The following is a 22,004-nucleotide window of genomic DNA, read 5'->3' as shown; positions in this document are numbered from 1 at the left end:
ATATGCGGCCCGAGTATGGAAGATATGCAACTTGGGATGCTCAGGGCGAGAGTATTGCGTATTAACGTGGGATACGCTCTACTTCGGTATGTACTTCCAAAACATTTAAGGTCGATCTTGGACTAGTGGAATTTTTAGGGCGTTGCTCAGACGATACGAAAATCTCAGTACAGCACCACTTGTCCCATTAAGCCAGAGCTTTGGCATCTATTGGGCTGTAAAGGAGCTTATCAAAGACGGTAAAATGATATAATCAGTGTAAGCTTTATTATTTTCCGTGAAACGAGCAGATTTATACAATCAGGATTCCGCGGTGAGCGCAAAGGTAGCCCGTTTTGGCCGAGACTGTAACTGAGAGAGGTCTGCCTCAAAGACTATGACAAAAAAGAAGGCTCGGCCAGCTTAGAGGCTCTATAACTGAAGAAAGTTATCAATGTCACAAATAGTTTATATATTCCACGGTATTGAACATTCGGGAGCTTGCCTTAGACTGGGTCTTCCTTTTCTGAAACCTTCCTTTTTTAACACCCTCGTGATTTGGTGGATGTAAAACCAGTATTGCGCAGGAGTTACTATCTAGTATATGTGATGTGTTTAAGAAAATTTCCCAGTTTGTGGAGAAGTGGGTATCGGTGATCCGATATGTCTCCGTCGTCAGCGAGGAGAGTGCCCCGTTTAGGCACGACCAGTGTGATAATTCATTTTTTCTTGCTTCTTTTGGAACCCTGCGTCAAAACGCAAAATAGTTCAAAGTACCTTTAGGATCAAATGCATGGGGTTGAATTGTACTGGCGTGGCCTGATTGTGAATGACTCTAGGGTTACTTAGAAATCCCAAAGAGGCTTGAATACTTAGTCAAAAATACAGATGAGGATAAGAATAATGAGTGACCCACGAACGATCTCAGGCATCATGTACTGGCCGTTTAGTCCCATTGTTCAGCCTACAGCAACCACGTTAGTGTATGCCAAGACAGCAAATAACTAGTTGCGCATAAAAGTGTCTTTTTCTTCTTGGCAACTACGGCTATGTAATCTCCGCCGGGTGAAATAACTGGATGCAAAACAGATCCAGCGAGTAACCATAAAACAAGGGCTAATTCTTTGCAACCTCCTATATCCTATTGTCTGCTTATATGTATCGTCAATAAAGTCCAAGTTAATGTCTGTGCCGTGGACAAAACGCGACAATGAGTATTTAGAGGTGAGTTTCAAATGTTTGAGCATCATGTACTGCAATTCTCAGCACCAAGACTGCCTTTAATTGAGGCTATACCTATGACTGGTCCTAAGAGTTGATAATTATCATCGCACGATATATCTAGGAAAAGTATAGTTTTGCAATTATGTCAGGTACTATGTAAAAGTAGGGGAAGCATCCCTTTATATCTACGGCATGACGGCGAAATCAATCAGGCGGATGGCAGGAGGGTTAAAGCGCATCTGCATTTGCATCTGCATTTGCATCGAAGGATTAATATGTATGGGATACGGTTGGAGCGGGCTGATCTAGAGTGTCAAAACTCCACAAAAACCGAACAGTGGCAAACAACTATGATACACGGTACTTTCAGGCGTTAAAGAGTATCTTAGTGACACATAATCGTTAACATACACCCTTCAGTTAGTGGCTGATACGCAATAACTGATCACTGAGAGCTAATACACATGTAAGAGATACAAGCAACCGGTACCAATAATAATCTAAAAACCTCTCTTCTACGCTCTAGTCCAAGATAGAACTTATTGTGCCTTGAGTTTGCATTGGGTGTACAGTCTTGCTCTGCCTTATACAGAAAACCTTCAGTGTAGAATCTGTTCGTACCTGTAAGACTGGCCTTGAACATGGCCTAAATATGCTGTTCCATAAGATATTTTATTCGTCTGGCTATATACAAGCATCCCTAATTACACATTGAGCTTTCCTGCAAGCTGGGCCATCATGGTTATCACCGTTTCGATATTTTCACCCTTCATGGCACACGTGGGCACACATCGCCATTCTTTTTCCTCTACGTATTGCTGCAAAACCGCGTATTTCTTTCTGGTCTTAGTGATATCAGCCTTGGTTGCAACTACCAATACACGCTTGCCTTCCATTCGCTTCTCACCCATTTCCTCGACCAAGGTTTCAAGATCTGCAATCGGATCGTCATTCCCTAAGGAAATGACAAAACACAACCCTCCGGATCTCTCGACGTGTCTCAAAAAGTCGGTACCCATGCCCTTACCCTGGTTGGCACCTCTGATGATACCAGGGATATCAGCAACAGTGAAAGAGTCCTTATCGATACCCAAGTTGATGGTCCCAATGGTCGGCTGCAAAGTGGTAAATTCCCAGTGGCCGACCCTTGGGCTGGCTCTGGAAATGGCGCCCAACAATGTGGACTTTCCGGCGTTTGGTAAGCCCACCAACCCAATGTCTGCCAACAATTTCAACTCAAACAAAAAGTTTTCCTTTAAGGACGCTCTTCCCAGCTTACAAAAGCGCGGGTTTCTGATGTCACGGGTCAAGAAGTGCATGTTACCCATGCCGCCTCGGCCACCCTTCATTAAGAGAATTGGCTTCTCAGTCGGCTGGTTCAAATCAAGGCCAAACATCGGAAATACATCTTCATCAATTTCCTCCTTGGTGGTAGTTCGATCGTACTCAAAGACCTTCCGTCTGAGATCGTTAAAGTATTCCCTATTTTCGTGATACTCCGCATCTCGATCCTTGAATAACCATCCCTCACCGTCAAGGTAACTCTGCCGCCAGAATTGGATGAACTTGGAGGTTTTGTCACGCGGGTACGCCCCGATAGTCTTGAGATTGATGAAGGAGCCGCCATGTTCTCGGTCTTGTGCTTGGGACCGCTGCAATTGTCTCAAAATCTTGGGGTCCGGAATCCACTTGATGATTGTCCCTACTGGAACGGTTAAAATCACATCGTCGCCTCTTTTCCCGTCCAACTGGTCCTTCTGCCCCTGCCTCCCGTCTTCTGCACCGTATGCCTTTCTCAACTTGTGTAGGGAATGTAACCCATCTACCGCTTGTACATATACATCTCCACCGTCCCCACCGTCCCCGCCGTCCGGGGGACCCTTGGCCTTACCAAAAGACCGAAGAAACGACGTAGCACCGTTCCCCCCACGCCCCGTCATTAACGTCACGAGGCGCAAGTCTGCAAACGGCTGCGCATTGTCAGCCTTCGGCTTACTGCTATTATTCAAGTGGGAGAAGGGCGAAGATCTCACGAAGTAGTTAGACACAGGAATTGCAATATCGTTGAATCCTTCCTTGTCATGCGACAACACTTTAAACAGAAAATCTTCCATACCGTACACGCTAGCTGCGTACGCGGTGGTAGCAAGATCGTTACCCTGCTTCACAACGTATGTCAGTGCTGGCTTACTCGCTTTGGACGCGAGAAGCGGGTCCTGTTTGGAATCGCCGCCGAGACTGTCAAGCCAGTTCTGATTTTGGATGGCAGATGGCGAGTTCTGGGGGATTTCAATCGCGGCTTTGAGCGTCGTCACAGAGAAGTATCGGTAAAATCCGACCGCGTTTCTGGATATAAGCATCACAAGTTGCGTGGGGGTATTCTGAGGAGGCAGGGTATGTTTGATGGATCGCCTTTAAGCACCAAGGCTGATAGTGAAAAAAAAGCATGAGATCACGTGATAATGCGGCTCGGAAAAATTATTTCCATTTCATGCAGGAGGCGTACTTCCAACACTTCAGATAACCGCGCTCTCACCAGTCTGTCTCAGTTTATCTACAACCCACATATCACCATGGCTGTCACGTTTCAAGATCTCGGAGTTGCCAAGTGGTTGGTTGAAGCCTTAACGGCCATGAAAATCTACACTCCTACCGCCATCCAGGCAGCCTGTATTCCTAAGGTGTTGAACGGTCACGATTGTATCGGTGGGGCTCAGACTGGTTCCGGTAAGACCATTGCATTTGCGGCTCCCATGTTGACTAGATGGTCAGAAAACCCGTCGGGGGTTTTCGGCTTGGTGTTGACCCCTACCAGAGAGTTGGCGTACCAGATCGCCGAGCAGTTCCAGGCCTTGGGTGCCAACGCCAACTTGAAAGTGATTGTTATCGTCGGTGGTGAAGACATGACAGCACAGACCCTTGAGCTAGCCAAATGTCCACACTTTGTTATTGCCACACCGGGGAGATTGGCCGATCACATCTTGAGTAGCGGAGAAGACGTCATCAGAGGTTTGAGAAGGGTCAAATACCTCGTCCTCGACGAGGCAGACCGTTTGTTGACCAACAGTTTCGCTGACCACTTGGACACCTGTTTCAGCGCCTTACCGCCGCCGTCTCAGAGACAGAACATGTTGTTCACCGCTACCGTGACCGACTCCATCAGGGCCATCAAGGAAAAGCCGGTCGCTGCCGGCAAGCCGGAGTTCTTTATTCACGAAGTTGACACCGTCGACAAGGTTGCCATCCCATCCACCTTGTCTATTAGCTACATCTTCCTCCCTTCCAATGTTAAGGCTTACTACTTGCACTGCTTAATGACCTTGGAAGAACACACGAACAAGAGTGCGATTATCTTTGTCAATAGAACCTACACCGCGGAGTTGATTACCAGAACGTTAAGCCGTTTGGGATTGAACGTCACTTCGTTGAATTCCGATTTGAAGCAGGCCGACAGAACCTCCTCCTACCACCGATTCAAGTCCGGTGCAGCCCGGATTTTGGTGGCCACTGACGTTGCATCCAGAGGGTTGGACATCCCACAGGTTGCTCTCGTTGTGAACTATGACTTGCCAGCCGATCCGGACGATTACATCCACCGTGTTGGTAGAACAGCAAGAGCTGGGAGAAAGGGTGAGTCCATCAGTTTGGTGAGTGAAAAGGATATCGAACGAGTCTTGGCAATCGAGGAAAGAGTTGGGAAGAAGATGGAAAAGTATGAGGAAGTGTCTGAAAATAAGGTCATCGCCAACTCCATGAAGGTCACCTCCGTTGCTTTGAGAGAAGCCGAAATGGAAATGGAAAAAGCCGAGAATACTATTCGTGAAAAGAAGAAAATCAACAAGCGGAAGCACGCCAGTGAGTTTGTGCTGGCAGCCCAGCAGGATAAGAGGAAGGTTGTGAAGAAGGGCAATCTGGTGACGAAATAAGCCACGAGACGTGTAAATTAGGATTAATATAACCACAAGGCATGTGCAGATGTATAGGTTTGAAAAGCTATAGATTTTAGTGTGGCTAACTCACAACCAGTATCCTGAGATGTACACTTTATCACAGCTATTAGGGAGGAATAATCCTAATCATTCCCCTCAAGGGTCCGCTTTTCTCTTTGAGTTCGAGCGTGTCTTTTGACAAAACGTAAGGTATCTAACTTGTATCTATATTTTCCAGTCAGCCTTGTTTATTATCATATGCATGTCCTGTTTGTAGGTTCCAAAAGTATGATGTTTTAACGTGGGAATTTAATAGTGTGCATATAGGACACAGATTATGGATGAATTGTTCCAGTTTAGTATTTCGTGATTGATTAACCGAGATAATATCAATTCACAAAAAGATAACCCATCCTGGATCAACTTTCATTATGTGATATAAATAAGAAACAATCAGAATAATTATACGTTGTTGAAGTACGATAGGTAAGACGGGTTAAAAAACTGAACGTGACAGGGATATCGAAGTACGCCAACTTGGGATACCTGAGTTATGCACAACCCGAAGTATTTTATCGCAGCGAAATTCTCTACGAGACTCTAAGGCGTTAACCCAGGACAAATATCACACTCAGATCTATGCGACATTTATTATGGAAAACGAGGTTGGATACAAGTTCTTTCCTTCACCTTCAATACCCTCTGTCTCGTTATAAATAATCATAAAATCCATTCCTGCCAATAACTGTCTATGCCTCATGAAGACTATTTAGCTTCAACCGTTTTACCCATTATATAACCAACTCCTCGTTTTGATAGCTCCAGCCCCTTTCGAGTAACGCGGCATCCTGTGTCAAGCCATCACCCACCCTCAACACCACTAGGAAGAGAGGGAGCTTGAAAGTCTTTTTAATCGTGCACAATAGTTCCTTTTGAATCTGCTTCATTGATTTTTCACTCTGGGCATCAACGCCAGATCTGGCACCTTTCAATAGTTGATTGTAATCGCTGGTGACCGTCACATAATCGATTTTATTGTACTGGTGAAAGTGCCTGGAGGAAAGACAACCCACCTTTGCCTCGTTAGGGAGACCCAGTGTTGTCTTATCATCGTTTAGTAGCTTCAATTTGAACAATTCCACAATGGAAAGCAACTTGTGATATCCATCCAACGAGGAGCTCACCAATACTGCCTGTGATTTTTCGTTGATTGATTTTGTTATTTGGGTCAATCGCTTGCAGATATTGTCATTATTTCCAATTCGGATGTTGACAGAGTCTTTTTCAGCCAAATGGGCATATAATGTAGCGAACTTATAGTCGATGGCCTGGCTCACCTCTGCTTTAAGAGTCGCCAATTTTTCTTTCTGGTCTGCCTGCACAGCAGAAGTACCACCAAGCTTTTGCCTTTTCACCACATGTTTGGCCAGCAAAGTTCTCTTCAATTCCAAGCTCATTGTGATCTTTGGTACTTGTGACTTGTGTTTATGCCTTTGGCCAGTTAGCTCTAACTTTTTCAGCGCGAATATTTTTAGGTCGTGTCATAGCCAATATCCGGCAAATTGGGTAACGTGCTCTACATTTATTTCCCCCCTTAGTCGCGGTGTACAGGATACTGGCTCGGCGGAATTTGATCGCTCGGATGCAGCTCGGCGGAATCTTTCACATGTGCAGGCAAAGGAACGTGCTGGGCCGACGATTTGCAGTTGCTAAGGCTACGATCGTTTGATCGCGGCACACCGTGTTGTAACTTCATTGGATTAATTATTTGATACAGAAATATACTAACCCTTGGTCACAGTCTGGTGTTTGTCTAAACGCGTACACAATCAACTTAAGCAGTAACCCGGTAATCCTCAATGGTTACGTGTTAACTGTAGGCTGAGATTCTCAAAGCAAGCTATTATCCTAGGTCAGATTAAAACTATAAGTAAGCACTACCAGTTCGAACTAAAGCTACAGATAGCAATGTAACGTCATGCGTCATTATGTCCCTGTTTTTGTGTTGGTTTCAAGGCAATGGAAATTATGCGTTATCGCATTATTGTTACGTATGCATACATACCGTAGCGGTACTCAACTGTTTGGTGATCACAGAATCGGTCCCTAGGAATAACATAATGTCCCAAAACAGTCTCTTTTGCGTTTCCGCCGACATGCGCGCAAGAACACGCGTACAAAAGCAGGCCTGGGTGCATTAAAGCCCGCGTCTGTCCGGCGAAAATCAGCCGCTCCCAACAATGTCGAAAGTTTATTTATGTTACGCGAAACTTCGCCGAGCGGTTTGACTAAAAGATCAAAACTGCATTGATTCCCAGCAATTCGGCAAGCGCCACTTACCCCTAAACCTTTTCCTATAAATACCCTCTCTCTCTCCCTCTGTTTTTAATATTTTTTATCTTTCCACAGTATATACACACACATTATAAAAAATGACCACCGACTCCAGCCCAATTACCGTCCACGTTACCAGTGACAAGTGCCAATGGTCAGAAGACACGTTGAAGACCAAGTTCACCTATGAAAACTCGATTGTCGATGCATCCAACGGCCGCTATGAGGTCAAGCCGGTTTCCGAAGAGTTCGAGTTCACGGTTGATTTGAAGGTTCAGAAGACTGGGTTGTTGCTTGTTGGGTTGGGTGGTAACAACGGTACCACCATGATTGCCGCCACCTTGGCCAACAAACATGACATTTCCTTCGAAACCAAGGAAGGTACCATCAAGCCAAACTACTATGGCTCTGTCACCCAGTCGTCCACCATCAAGATTGGGATCGACGCCACCGGCAACGATGTCTACGCTCCGTTCAACTCCATTCTCCCAATGGTCAACCCTAACGACTTGGTTATTGGCGGCTGGGACATCAGCAGCGCCAATTTGGCCGACTCCATGAAGAGAGCCAAGGTCTTGGACGTTAACTTGCAGCAGCGGTTGGCGCCTTATATGAAGGAAATGAGGCCAATGCCATCGGTGTACTACCCAGACTTTATCGCCGCCAACCAAGAGGAGAGAGCTGACAATGTCTTGAACGTTGATGCTGCTGGCCAGCTCACTGACAAGAACAAATGGGCGGATGTAGAGAGAATCAGAGCTGACATCAAGCAGTTCAAGGAGGCGAACGGCTTAGACAAGGTCATTGTCTTGTGGACTGCCAATACCGAACGTTACGCCGAAATCATCGAAGGAGTTAACGACACCGCTGAAAACGTCTTGAAGGCCGTTAAGGAATCCCACTTCGAGGTTTCTCCATCCTCTGTCTTTGCCATTGCCTGTATCTTGGACAACATTCCGTACATCAACGGTTCCCCACAGAACACTTTTGTTCCGGGTGTTCTTGAATTGGCTGAACAGTACGGCTCTTTCATCGGTGGTGACGATTTCAAGTCCGGTCAGACCAAGATTAAGTCTGTCTTGGCCCAGTTCTTGGTTGATGCCGGTATCAGACCGGTCTCAATTGCTTCGTACAACCACTTGGGGAACAATGACGGGTACAACTTGTCTGCGCCTAAGCAGTTCCGCTCCAAGGAGATTTCCAAGTCCTGTGTCGTTGATGACATCATCGAGTCTAACCAGATTTTGTACAATGACAAGGTTGGTAACAAGATCGACCACTGCATTGTCATTAAGTACGTCCCAGCCGTGGGTGATTCTAAGGTGGCTATGGACGAATACTACTCCGAGTTGATGTTGGGTGGCCACAACAGAATCAGCATTCACAACGTATGTGAGGATTCCTTGTTGGCTACTCCGTTGATCATCGATTTAGTTGTCATGGCCGAGTTCTTCCAGAGAATTTCGTATAAGAAGGTTGGCGCGGCCAAGGAAGAAAACTTCTATGCCGTGTTGTCGTTCTTGAGTTACTGGTTGAAGGCTCCATTGTCCAGACCAGGTTTCAATCCAATCAACGGGTTGAACAAGCAGAGAGTTGGGGTCGAAAACATGATCAAGTTGTTGGTCGGCTTGCCAATCAACAACGAGTTGAGATTCGAAGAAAGATTGGTCTGAGCGTCGTGGAGACTCCTTGTACATTATACAACCTAATAGATTGAATTTTATAATACACGTAGACTACAAAGCATTTAGTATCGTCCGTTTCAACCCTGGAAGGAGTCTCAAGCGCCTGAAGGCTGAAAGTCCAATTCTTTATCTGACTTTTCGATCTACAGATAACTTTGGCAGTAAATCTTATCACGTACGTTTTAAAGTTTGGATCCTTTCGTCACAGGGTGATTTTACCACTGACCTCTATTTACGCCGTTTTCGACCCCTGCAGATCTTCATCCTCCGTCTTCATATACCTGCATCCTCCTCCGAATTAATGTATATTGATATCAGAAGATGCACTCACTATATGCCTTTTAGTACTTTTTAGCCACCTTGAGAATAAACTCATACTCATACCTAAGCGTATTCTGTCTATACCGTACTCTGATCTGGGGTACATTTGTTCTCAAAAACCCGTTATCATTATCGATGAAACAGCCTCTATGGAGCGCTCTGAGATAGTCTTCACTCCCCCTTGTCTTAGTCGCTTTGTACCGATTTTCGGACTCATTCTTTTTCTCAATATCAACCCCAATCCACTTGCGCTTGTAATATGCTTCGTAGTTCGAATTCATTACTGAATTGCGCATCAACTCGCACAACTCCACATCGTTCATCTTGACGATATTCGCTGCTATACAGTATTCCTCCATCACCGGCTCACGGGTCAATGAGGAGAGAAGCGGATTCGACGCGTTGATACTGACCAAGAGTCCTATCTGGGATAACTGGATGAACGGATGGTTCATGTACGACAATCCACGGTTTCTGGCCGACACGTTTAACGCTTTGTGAATGGAAATATCCGAGGTTGGCGCCATGAGAAGGCCAACTTGGTTCATATAATATAAGTACTGGAGCGTGGGGTGTTCGAGAAGTTTCAAGCCGTCAGTCGCTACGCGTTTCGCTAAAAGAAAGCTCACGCATCCGTTTTCCACCAAATCCGTCGTCTGGAGATTGCGGCGGTTCGGGTTCCGGAAAGAGCTGAGACACGAAATTCCAGAGCAGGAAGAACCATACGAGTTGTTATCGGTGCAGAGGAGGTTGAACGTGTTCAACGGAACATGCAAAGATATAGCCCGGAAGTGGTTTAGCGCCGCTAGGTTCAGCATGAAGTGGTAATGGATGTAGTAGGCCGGTGGGTTCTGCGACAGAGTCCATTCGTCAGGAACAGGGTACTGGATATGGTTGTGCTGGCTTGTGAATTTACCTGGATTGATGCCCCCCACGGTTTCAGGAATGTTCAACATAAGGTCAAAGGAAACAATCCTAGTCAACATACAAAAGAGATTGATATCAAAGTACGGCCGCCGGGTCACCTCAAACAAAGGCCGGAAAATGAGTTGGAGGAACTCACCGTATGAGGCTACGCGGCCCAAGCTGCATAATTCCGGGTACTTGTGGAGCGGGATCTGCACGATGAACCGGATATTCTCGCTGAAAAGCTTTTCGTCACAGATCCAGGCAGCCATTTTCTGCCAGATATTCACCCCCGGTTCCACCTGAAAATCTTGAATGTGCAACTCCACATTGTACTCGTAGTATTTATAATTTGACACTTCTAAGCGGAAGATGGTTTCTTTGACGATTTCTGCGAGAAATGCCCCGTGGATGTGGTTATCATAACTAAGAAACGTCTCGCGGATGCGCTGGACGTCCTGGGTGCCCTCATAGTACGTGATTCCATCTGAACCCGTGAGTTCAACAAAATCGTCCACGTTTAGCATCTCAGCATGGTCTCCCCAAGGACGAAGCAACTCCCTCAAGGTTACAGGGCCATTGTCAAATTCATCAAGATACACCACTCGTTCCGGGTCTTCGATCAACTTGGCGCGGATAAAGTCGACGAGTGACTTCTGGTTGACAGAGTTGATGAGATTGATGTTGCTGTTGACTTTTTTAGTGTTGTACATGTCGCGGTGCGGAATCAACTTGATTAACTTTTCCTCCAAGTGTCCATTTTCTAGGGTATAATATTCGTGCTTTGAGAGAAGATAATTGAGCCGGGTAGAGGTGAGGTTATGGCCAATAGAATTGTTGTTGGTGTCGATCACGAGGTTTAAGTCGTCAATATATTCTTCAAAGCAGGGGAAGGCAATATCTCCATTCAAACCGGGATATGAAGAGCCTTTATCCAGGTTGCGGAAGGATAGGCTCGAACATGTGGTGAAGTCTATTCCAAAGGCCTCGCAGAACCCTTTTATGGAGAAATTAAACCCACTGTAATGAGAACCAGTGTCCTGGAGAGTCGATTTAGCGGTAACATCGCCGGCAACTTCATTCTCCGAATCAGAGTCAATCAACGCATCGCAGTCGGAACAAACCAAGCGATGGAGCGAAAGGTACTCCTTCACAGGTCTCGGGTACGATGTCCAGCTACCCCAGTTTGCAGGGTTCTGGTCATCTGCTTGTCGGGAGAGCACCTGGTACTTTTCTCTCAACCGCGCGCACTGCAACACATCTGCGTAGAAATCCTTGATCTTGGGGTTCACGGTCAAGCGGTGATTGCAGTCGCTGGTGGCCTCAAAAACTCGGAGAAGGTTGTCGCCCTTGAGAAATTCCTCGTCGTATTGAGAGTGAACCTGCGGGAAGTCCTCCACCGTGAGCGTGTTGATGTAGTCATCGAGGTCCGCGTGTTTGGCGTGGAGATGGAGCGATGTGGAGATCCGCCTCAAGCTGGAAATTTTATCCTGAGAGTCGTGTTTTTTGGTGAAGGCCAAGTTTCGGGGTGAGTTATCCAGCATTGTATGGGAATTTAAGGGTTAAATGGAAGGCAATTGCATAAATGGACTGGGATAAATAGGATGGTAGACACGTAGTGAAGCATGTCATGCATTATTTGATTGCTGTCGATCGCGGTAGGAAGCCAAAATATCCAATGGACGATTCCACATGGCTCTTTTAACAATATCGTTTAAATATAATATAAATCGTAATTTGAGATAAATACGATTTTAGAGAATCAAGAATATAATCTTAAACGTCTACCAGCACTAGGCACTCCAATTGTTGGTAACTATGCGTTATGACTCCGTGAGCTCGACTCATTACACAAGTTGGAATGTCTAGGTTAACGCTAATAGCTTTAGTAGGGGTTTTTTTTTTTTTTTTTTTTTTTTTTTCACATCTACACTGGGCTCTAATTCAACCCTCTGATATATGTCTGACACAGTGCTGGTGATTGAGGCCGTTTACTTTACTGACAAACAGCGTCTTTCACGAATACCACCATGCTACATGAGCTCCAAATTTATGGATCAGTTTCGAGCGTTGAAAGCACCCAGCTAATGTATGGTGGCCATCAGATAGCCTTCCACTGAGGTGTGATTCGACGACAATGCATCCTAGCATTCTATGTAAAGCATCGAATAAAAATCGATGGACCTGGTCGAGGAAAGATCCACCTTAGTGTAGTGTACATATGTAAAGAAAAACAAAGCCACCTCCCTCATTTAATCCAGGGTAATGGATATCAGTTTGAAGGCCACGTCTTGTATTATATCTAATCTACCTGAAGTCTCCCCGAGTGCTTACCATTTTGGATTCACCGGGTTGGGTGTTGTTTCACGTCATGAGTTATAGAAAAGGATGGTGCGTCCTCACATATACAACCTATAATTCATCTAACATTAATTATCCGTTAGCCCACTGGTATGTGAACACTGGTTAAGTTTCTCACCCGTGGATGTCGATGGAGCCGAGATCCTCCCATTCGTTAACTGGACCCTCACACCTCATGACACGTAGTATCCCACCGTTCCAGCCGATGTTGAATTTAGCGAACTCATCCAAGACATCTATATCCAACGCGTCTTTGATTCGCGTCTCTACCGTTCGCAAAAGAGCCTGGTTCACGGGGTACGTAGAGGAGTAGATAAGCGAGAGGTGTGGATGGAACTCGTTGAGAGCCCACAGAGCTGCTTCCTTGCCCGCTAGTACTACCAAGTCCAGTTCCGATTGGGTCCGGACTTTGTGCAACACCAACTCTGGGTACAGCACGTACAACTCGCGTATTATCTGGGCGAAAGATACGAGCTGGGCCGTCTTTCGAACCGAGAAATGTAGTTTGTCGAGGAACAGCTTCCCCACCTTGAATCCTTCCAATGTGATGAGATGGGTCGACCGCGATATCTGACCCTCGCCTATGTTTGGCTCTGAGGAGGAATCCGGCGATGGTTGGTGCTTTAACGTGTCCATAGCGACCGCTGCAGCGCGAAGAACAGTCTCCACATCCGTCTTGTTTTTCACAACGAGATTGGATGTTATGGTGATGTGGGGTCCAAACACCGGGGCGTCGGGAAAGAGGGATTGAAGGGAGTCCATCAACGCCGAGAGCACGTCGTGCATGGCGCTGTTCTTCTTTGGTTCAAGCCAGAGTGCGACAGCTGCAGGGTTAGTACCAGTATGAGACGTATAAAGGTTGGGGCTTGGGTTCAATGCTCTACAGAATCAGATAAATCTTGTACTTACCCATTATAAATAAGCTCAGCCGAGTATTGTGGAAAAATCAAAGTGGCTAGAGATATGTCAGATGTGTAAGTTTTGGTGTCTTCCTTCCGGCCCAGCCGCACGACCCGAGATTCCCAAATTTGGTACAAGGCAATTTTGCCGTGATATATGGTAAATTCTAACAGAGGGCGATGGACCGGAGAAGGAGCCATGGCCACTAAAATTAATAAGTATCTGGAACGCTATTTTTGACTCTCAATACTGCTATCTAACCGGTTCGATCCAGATCAATGCGCCTGATACGCAAACATGGGTGTTCAGTTTTGAGATACAAGTGCATGTGCATATATTAATTAGTGGAGTATTTGCACGCATATTTAAAGAGGAAACAGTTATAGACACTTTTCAAACTTTCTAACCTATGATATCAGAAGGTAAAAAAATCTTGGTGAACACGGTAGCAATACAATCGTTCCGATCACAAGCTGAAACTCTCACCGGGCGAATATTGACAAGCACTTTCATACATCGTATATTACACCCCAAATATAGGTGAACCTACAACAAATTTGATCATACACGATTCGGGTTTCGACGAACCAGAAGGTGGAGGACTACCTTCGTAGCCGTGCAGACAGGTTGGCTAGGAAATTACCTTTCTTTTCAAGGACTATATTAGCTCCTCAAATTAGAAGCTCAACAAAATATGAGGCTCAAGTCGAGAAATTATTCTGTTACCGAAAAGGGGAAGGTTGAGCCATTCATTCCAAAACTGGAACTTTGCTTTCCAAGAAGCTACACAATAAATAAACACGAGGGGCGCCCATTTTGTAATCCTGTTCCATATATAAATACACCGTCCCAAGCACGTAATTCATAATACTTATATCTCGGCCAGTATTGTTCTATAATGTCTCTTCCAACCCATGACAAAAGCAAAGCCCAAGTTCATTGTCACGGTCTAGATTCCAACACAAGTTATCTGCCACCAGTTACTTCACATTTCACCATGGTTCCTAAATCTTCTGAAGCAAACGAAATTGAAACTACCACAACTCTAGTTTCCCCCAAAACTACCCTTACTTCCGAAGTTGAGAGGAAAACTGGGTTAAATGTTTCACAGCTAGAGATAGAGGGACCCTTGGAGATCGAGCTAGACAATATTCCTTCTTCCACATTCAAACTTGTCGGATCCTACGGAAACTTCCAGCAACATATTCGCAGTGAACCAGCTCCACACGTGCCTTACACCGATGGTCGGTACTTGGTGATGGAAAAACGGGGCCAACCACCGGCTGTACTGCCGATTAAGTACAATAACCACCGGTTCTACGTTTCGGGAGCGTACGACTATTCTGAAGACTTCTACACCCATCCACGGTTACTCGAAGTATTGGAAGAAAGGTTCCGCAAAGAATATTCCAGAAAGAAGGCAACCCATCAGAGACAACAGAATTTCTGGAACAGATTCTCGTTCTTACCGGAATCCTGGAGAATTCTAGAACCGTACATGGAAGAAACACCGCCCCAGGATCTTGTGGCACACTACAGAAAAATTAGCGGAATGAGAAGGCTACTTGGCCGAAGGCCACCTCCACTCGAGGATACTTCCAACTGCTCCTCTTTGAAGAGCGAAACAATAGTTCATGTAGTATCACCGACGCCAGTATTGACTCCTTTGTCGGTAGCGCAGCATCCTGGAATACATCCCTCTAACTTGCTTGCTAAGGGTGAAGACCCTATGTCGTACTTCAGCAAACCGAGAGTCTTTGTTCGTTGGTATGACTACCTCAATCTTCGCAAGCTTTACCACAACTGCAACTACAGGAAGCTCTCAGTTATTCTTGCACTTCTCGCCTTTTTTTCTATTGTTCCCCTTTCCTTTTATGCTACCGGCATGAAGGCTCGAGGATTGGCAAAAAATTACAGAGTCGAAAAGCAAACGGTACTCAGTGATTACGTTTATCCTCAGCTTTCGGCCATCAGAACACGTTTAGTGGATCCTGATACGCCTATGGAATATCATACTAAAGCAGGCAAGGATGGGAAACCCCTTAAGTTGGTATTCTCAGATGAGTTCAACAAAGAAGGACGGACATTTTACCCCAACGATGACCAGTTCTTTGAGGCGGTGGATATTCACTATGCCGCTACCAATGATTTGGAATGGTATACTCCAGAAATGGTCACCACATCCAACGGATCCTTAAAGATAAGACTAGACTATAGAGATGATATTCACGGATTTTTGTTTGCCTCAGCCATGCTTCAAAGCTGGAATAAGTTATGTTTTCAGGAGGGTCTCTTGGAAGTGTCGGTAAAACTCCCTGGTTACTCTAATGCTGGTGGATTATGGCCTGGTGTGTGGACATTGGGGAACTTGGCCCGAGCTGGCTACACCGCCTCTACAGAGGGGGCTTGGCCGTATAGTTACGAAGCATGTGATGCGGGAATCACTCCTTCCCAGTCGTCTGAAGACGGAATGTCTCAATTGCCGGGGCAAAAATTGGCAAGCTGTGTATGCCCACAGGAGGATCATCCAAACCACGGAATAGGAAGAGGTGCCCCCGAGATCGATCTTTTAGAGGCCAACAAGATACGTGGGAACAAATTGTTCAGCGTATCTCAGACTTTGCAAGTAGCTCCTTTTGACATCTGGTACTTGCCCGATTACGATTTTATCGAGATGTATAATCCCAACCTCACCTCCATGAACAATTACGTCGGGACACCCTACCAGGAAGCCATTTCAATCTTGACCTCTCTCAACGAGACGTGGTTTGAGCATGTGCGTGATTTGTCGACACCAGATGTAATATTACCAAACGAGACACATTTTCAGACATATGCTATGGAGTACGAGTCAAAGGGGAGGCCGGAAGATGCCTTTGTGGCTTTTAGGGTAGGAGACGTACCGAGTGCCACTATTAAAGGTAGCGCCTTGCACCCGGAAGGAAACATCGACTGGCGGTATATTTCGAAGGAGCCCATGTCGATCATCATGAACTTGGGGTTGTCATATTCATGGAACTACATCGACTGGCCCAGCTTGCGTTTCCCAGCCACTCTAGAAATAGACTATATCAGACTCTACCAACAGGAATCGCATATTTCCTTGACCTGTGATCCGGAGGGCCACCCAACCACTGAGTACATCGACCAGCACTTGAATGCATACATGGATGCGAATTTAACATCGTGGTTGGCAGCGGGGTACACATTTCCGAAAACATCGTTAGATGGAAGGTGCAAGTGAGTTTTTTTCTCAAGAGAAGTGCTATTATCGAAATACACATTTACAAGCTAAGACTTAGTTTATTAATCAAGCTAAAGCTGATCAGGGCAACCTTGGTTAAAGCTTTTGAACTTTTTAAATCAACGGTATCGTATCACACTCCAGTAAGTACTTTATTTGGGTGATCATCAAGAAATCTTGGTTATACCAACTTCTGATAAGGGATGAAGTTTCGTAGATTCCAGCTTTGCGAGCATCTAGTGATACTGTCGAAAAAGGGTGGGTGGAAAACAATTGTAAACACAGGATCTGAATTGACAACCCACCAAACAGTATGAAAGAACACGAAAGTAAAATAAGAGTATCATTCTTGTCTCCTTACTACTACTGATACTCACAATCAATATCGGGGAAAGCCTCTCCTATACCTTTACATGTATCGTGTTATGCACAGCTTTACACTAAACCTAATCTGGTCTTGACGCGTCAGTTTCTTTTTCCTGAATAGGGTAATGCGGCGCTGCACGTTTCTTTTTGAATTTTTTTTTCAGTAAATTTTTTCCTGGCAGTTTAAAAGCATCATGTCTGCGTTGTGGTTGTTTGCAATTGACGTAAAACTTTTTTTCTTTCTTCCCGCTTCTGAATATCCATTCTTTAACGGGCATCTTTATAGATTATCTGTTAGCTTACCATAATAAATTCCTATAAAAATGAAATACGTTGTCGTCTCTGGTGGTATGTAACTATTACATGTTATAGTGATGGGTGGCGTTTCGATGACCTGGTTGTTTTGCATTGGTTCGGTATTGTTTGCTTATGCTGATTGACTTTCCATGACCTGGATACGGTTGGCTTGACCTTTGGGCTCTGATATGGCCTTTATTACTGGCTTCCGATGTGCTTCGTATCATTTCTTCTGGCATCACATTGATCTCGCTGCTTCCCTGCTATTGCCGTTTCGCTCGCCTCAAATACTAATCTTTAGGTGTTATCTCCGGTATTGGTAAGGGTGTGTTGGCCTCCTCTACCGGTTTATTACTCAAAACTTTGGGTTACCGTGTCACCTCGATCAAGATCGATCCATATATGAACATCGATGCCGGTACCATGTCGCCATTGGAGCATGGTGAAGTCTTTGTCTTGAACGACGGTGGTGAGACTGATTTGGATTTGGGTAACTATGAACGTTACCTCAACGTTGCCTTGACTAAGGACCACAATATCACCACTGGTAAGATGTACGCTCATGTCATCGAGAAGGAAAGAAAGGGCGACTACTTGGGTAAGACCGTCCAGGTTGTGCCGCACTTGACCAATGCCATTCAGGACTGGATTGAGAGAGTCGCTAGAGTCCCAGTTGACGAAACCGGTTTGGAGCCAGAGATCTGTATCGTCGAGCTCGGTGGTACTGTTGGTGACATCGAGTCTGCTCCGTTTGTCGAGGCCTTGAGACAGTTTCAGTTCAGAGTTGGAACCGAGAACTTTGCCTTGATCCACGTTTCCTTGGTGCCAGTCATCCACGGCGAGCAGAAGACCAAACCTACCCAGGCCGCCATTAAGGACCTCAGATCCTTGGGGTTGACCCCAGACATGATTGCCTGTAGATGTTCCGAACTCTTGGATGCTTCTGCCGTCGAGAAGATCGGAATGTTCTGCCACGTTGGTCCTGAGCAGGTTTTGGCTGTCCATGACGTCAACTCCACCTACCACGTGCCATTATTGTTAAATGAACACAAGATGATGGACTACATGACCAAGAGATTAAGATTGTCTGACATCAAGTTGGAGGCTGCTGCTGTCGCCAAGGGTGAGAAGTTGTTGCAGAGATGGACCGAGGTCACCACCAACCACGACCAGTCGTACGAAAAGGTCACCATTGCCTTGGTCGGTAAGTACACCGATTTGAAGGACTCCTACTTGTCTGTCATCAAGGCGCTTGAGCACTGTGCGATGAGAGTCAAGAGAAGATTGGAGATTGTCTGGGTCGAGTCTACCGACTTGGAGGGCGAAGAAACTCCAAAGTTCTCCAAGGCCTGGCACAACGTGTGCACTGCCGACGGTATTTTGGTACCAGGTGGGTTCGGCTCCAGAGGTATCGAGGGGATGATCGCCGCTGCCAAGTGGGCCAGAGAGCATAAAGTTCCATACTTGGGTGTCTGTTTAGGGTTGCAGATCGCTGTTATCGAGTTTGTCAGAAACGTCGTGGGTATCAAGGACACCAGTTCCATGGAGTTTGATCCAGAGATCAGCGAAGACATTGCCTCTGTTGTGTACATGCCAGAAATCGACCAGAAGGTGTTGGGTGGTACCATGAGATTGGGGATGAGACCAACTCTCTTCCAGAAGGACACCGAGTGGTCCAAATTGAGACAGCTCTACGGTGGCGCCGAGGAAATCATGGAGAGACACAGACATAGATATGAGGTCAACCCAAAGTTGATTGCTCAGATCGAGGAAAAGGGTATGTTCTTTGTCGGTAAGGACGACAACAACGAGAGAATGGAGATTTTGGAAATCAGAGACCACCCATACTACGTCGCCGCTCAGTACCACCCAGAGTACATCTCTAAGGTCTTGGATCCATCCAAGCCGTTCTTGGGGTTGGTTGCCGCCGCCGCCGGTGTCTTGGATGACGCTTTAACCAACCATTCTTTGTTAACCAAGGGTGAATTCTAAGTTTTGTATCTTTCGTATCATTTTTGCATAATATAATATCTAGACAGAAATTGAAGGCAGCGCTAGCAGTCTGAACCAACCCGACGACTGGTTGTACTTTAGTTCGTTGATCGAGGAATTTGAAGAGGGTAGACATGTCTGGCAGGGACCAAGAGTGAATGAAGGGAGACGTAGATGCTTGAAAAGATGGAGGGGGATGCAAATGGTTGAAAGGATGTAAAGGGGGTATGGTTAAAAGAATAATAATTAAAAGAATAATAATTAAAAGAATAATAATTAAATGAATATATGGTATTCAGCAGATGGGTGATTATGATGTGTAGTCTGTGGGGCTACCATAGACATTATCACGAAGCGTCCCATGGTTCTCAGTCGAGTGAAGCCTTAAGGCTCATACATTATGACTCCCCAACACAGAGCCACTATATACCCTGAGATTTCTATTCTCAACACCTGATTAAAAGTACTTTTCCAGAAGCAGAGAGCGTTACAGCACTTTGATGCCATGGATCTGATTCTCTAAATTTAAATATACACAATTTACTAGAAACCAATTTATGATCGTAGCTAATCGTCTGTGGCAAATTTCAGCCCCGGTTCATGCAGTCCACCTAGTATTAGGGTACATGCACGTGCACAACCACGTGATTTTAAAATGAAAAACTTGCAGTCGCCGCCATATAAATCAAGACAGCTAATGGAACCTCCATAATGATATAACTCCCCTTTTCATAGCACTACATAAAATGTCGTTCATTAACATTTGCCGTGACAACACTGATCCGTTCTACCGTTATAAGATGCCGTCCCTCCAGTCCAAGATTGAGGGGCGCGGTAACGGTATCAAGACCGCCGTGGTCAACTTGTCCGAAGTTTCGCGTGCCTTGGCTAGACCACCTAACTACGTACTCAAATACTTGGGGTACGAATTGGGTGCCCAGACCAAGCCTGAGGCCAACGACCGCTACTTGGTCAATGGTCAGCATGATGCGCCGAAGTTACAGGACCTTTTGGATGGCTTCATTTCCAAATTCGTGCTCTGTGGCTCGTGTAAGAACCCAGAAACCGAGATTGTTGTCGCCAAGGACGACACCTTGATCAAAGATTGTAAGGCCTGTGGTCAGAGAACATCCATTGACCCTAGAGCCAAGCTTTCTTCGTACATCATCAAGAACCCTCCTGAGTCGGGTAAGGGCAAGAAGTCAGCCACCGCTTCCGCCAATGTGGTTGGTGGTGGTGTCACCATTTCCGATCTTGCCTCCGGCAGAACTCAAGGTGCTGAGGCTGCTGATGTTGATGAGGACTACGATGATGACGCTTTGACCAGAAAGATCAACGCCGAAGCCAGTGCTTTGCCAGAGGCCCACGATATCGCTGACGATGAATGGGCGGTAGACATGTCCGAAGAAGCTGTCCGTGCCAGAGCCTTGGAATTGGAAGCTGTTTCCTTGGATTCTAAGGCTGTTGCTTGCAACGAGTTTGGCGAGTGGTTGTTGTCTTTCGACAAGGCTGAGTTACCATCTGATGTCGAGATCTACAAGAAGGCCAGTGAGTTGTCCATTGTCGGCAACCCAGATACCGTTCAGGTTTTGGCCCAGACTTTGTTCGACAACGAAATTGTGACTCAGCTCAAACAACATGCCGGTTTGTTGAATAAGTTGATGGCCGATGAGGACAACCAGAAGGCGTTCTTGGGTGGCTTAGAGAGATACTTGGGGCTTGAAAACCAGGCTTTGATCCCAGCCTTGCCTAAGATCTTGATGACCATCTACGACTTGGAGTTGATCGAGGAAGACGTCATCCAGAACTGGGGTACTAAGGTCTCCAAGAAGTACGTCGCGAAAGACATTTCCAAGAAGGTTCGTAAGGCCGCTAAGCCATTCCTCAAGTGGTTGGAAGAGGCCGAGGAAGACAGTGACGACGAATAAGCGGGTAGGATAGTTGCGTAGCGACGGATTCTTAATTTAATAAACGAGAAAAAATGAAGCTGAAAGGGGCTTAAAGGAGTGCCACCTGCCATAGAGATTCCAGTGTGGTATGAGAGATGAGAAATCTTTTTTTTAAACCCGTCATAAGGAGTACATAATTGAAAAATATGACGCCCCTATAATTTCGGAATCACGCGTCTTACCCCAATCCTCCTGGTGCGATATTATTGGTTGTAAGCGACATGAGGGTGGAGAAGAAGCTTGGGGAGTACTAGTTTGGGAGTTATAAAATTTGACATATTCTGACTCTGAAATGTTCAATACGAGTATAACGCAAATCAGCACGCCATTACCTAATAACTGGCAGCTTCGAGCAATGCATTTAGATAACCGTCTTTGGCTAGGATCTGTGTAATTGGCAAATCCATGGCATGAAAGCATTACATAGACACAATTTTATAAAAGTGACACCATTGGAATGGGATATTTAGTTGTATTGATCGCATACTATACAGGTTAGACTCACACATCGATCACG

At 45.7% G+C, this 22,004-nt stretch overlaps 9 protein-coding genes across 9 annotated transcripts; 5 read left to right on the top strand and 4 right to left on the bottom strand.

The window, feature by feature from the left end:
- Nucleotides 1–1,907: 1,907 nt before the first annotated feature.
- MTG2 (putative GTPase) lies at nt 1,908–3,563 on the bottom strand (the record flags this gene model as incomplete). The annotated part of the gene is made up of 1 exon (XM_019132592.1): nt 1,908–3,563. One exon carries the CDS (start codon nt 3,561–3,563, stop codon nt 1,908–1,910), a length of 1,656 nt encoding a protein of 551 aa, XP_018985871.1.
- Nucleotides 3,564–3,715: 152 nt separating this feature from the next.
- Nucleotides 3,716–5,369, top strand: DBP8 (ATP-dependent RNA helicase). The gene has a single exon (XM_019128469.1). It carries the CDS (start codon nt 3,777–3,779, stop codon nt 5,127–5,129), a length of 1,353 nt encoding a protein of 450 aa, XP_018985870.1. The 5' UTR covers nt 3,716–3,776; the 3' UTR covers nt 5,130–5,369.
- A 229-nt stretch (nt 5,370–5,598) lies between these two features.
- BABINDRAFT_160812 (uncharacterized protein) lies at nt 5,599–6,598 on the bottom strand. The gene has a single exon (XM_019128468.1). The coding sequence runs from the start codon at nt 6,587–6,589 to the stop codon at nt 5,924–5,926; it is 666 nt and encodes a 221-aa protein (XP_018985869.1). The 5' UTR covers nt 6,590–6,598; the 3' UTR covers nt 5,599–5,923.
- A 954-nt stretch (nt 6,599–7,552) lies between these two features.
- Nucleotides 7,553–9,163, top strand: INO1 (inositol-3-phosphate synthase). Its single transcript, XM_019128467.1, has one exon. The coding sequence runs from the start codon at nt 7,565–7,567 to the stop codon at nt 9,137–9,139; it is 1,575 nt and encodes a 524-aa protein (XP_018985868.1). The 5' UTR covers nt 7,553–7,564; the 3' UTR covers nt 9,140–9,163.
- Nucleotides 9,164–9,308: 145 nt separating this feature from the next.
- BABINDRAFT_160810 (uncharacterized protein) lies at nt 9,309–11,966 on the bottom strand. Its single transcript, XM_019128466.1, has one exon. The coding sequence runs from the start codon at nt 11,920–11,922 to the stop codon at nt 9,493–9,495; it is 2,430 nt and encodes an 809-aa protein (XP_018985867.1). The 5' UTR covers nt 11,923–11,966; the 3' UTR covers nt 9,309–9,492.
- Nucleotides 11,967–12,620: 654 nt separating this feature from the next.
- BABINDRAFT_160809 (2',3'-cyclic-nucleotide 3'-phosphodiesterase) lies at nt 12,621–13,673 on the bottom strand. The gene is made up of 2 exons (XM_019128465.1): nt 13,649–13,673; nt 12,621–13,563 (listed from the first exon to the last, which is right to left on the bottom strand). The coding sequence occupies exons 1-2, from the start codon at nt 13,650–13,652 to the stop codon at nt 12,854–12,856; spliced, it is 714 nt and encodes a 237-aa protein (XP_018985866.1). The 5' UTR covers nt 13,653–13,673; the 3' UTR covers nt 12,621–12,853.
- A 392-nt stretch (nt 13,674–14,065) lies between these two features.
- BABINDRAFT_160808 (SKN1/KRE6 family beta-glucan synthesis-associated protein) lies at nt 14,066–17,002 on the top strand. The gene has a single exon (XM_019128464.1). The coding sequence runs from the start codon at nt 14,538–14,540 to the stop codon at nt 16,881–16,883; it is 2,346 nt and encodes a 781-aa protein (XP_018985865.1). The 5' UTR covers nt 14,066–14,537; the 3' UTR covers nt 16,884–17,002.
- A 525-nt stretch (nt 17,003–17,527) lies between these two features.
- URA7 (CTP synthase) lies at nt 17,528–19,857 on the top strand. Its single transcript, XM_019128463.1, has one exon. It carries the CDS (start codon nt 17,949–17,951, stop codon nt 19,536–19,538), a length of 1,590 nt encoding a protein of 529 aa, XP_018985864.1. The 5' UTR covers nt 17,528–17,948; the 3' UTR covers nt 19,539–19,857.
- A 403-nt stretch (nt 19,858–20,260) lies between these two features.
- Nucleotides 20,261–21,687, top strand: TIF5 (translation initiation factor eIF5). Its single transcript, XM_019128462.1, has one exon. The coding sequence runs from the start codon at nt 20,285–20,287 to the stop codon at nt 21,464–21,466; it is 1,182 nt and encodes a 393-aa protein (XP_018985863.1). The 5' UTR covers nt 20,261–20,284; the 3' UTR covers nt 21,467–21,687.
- Nucleotides 21,688–22,004: the final 317 nt, after the last annotated feature.

The sequence above is a fragment of the Babjeviella inositovora genome (genome assembly GCF_001661335.1).
Source record: "Babjeviella inositovora NRRL Y-12698 unplaced genomic scaffold BABINscaffold_4, whole genome shotgun sequence".
NCBI lineage: Eukaryota > Fungi > Ascomycota > Pichiomycetes > Serinales > Babjeviella > Babjeviella inositovora.
This window is presented reverse-complemented; position numbering and strand designations above follow the sequence as displayed.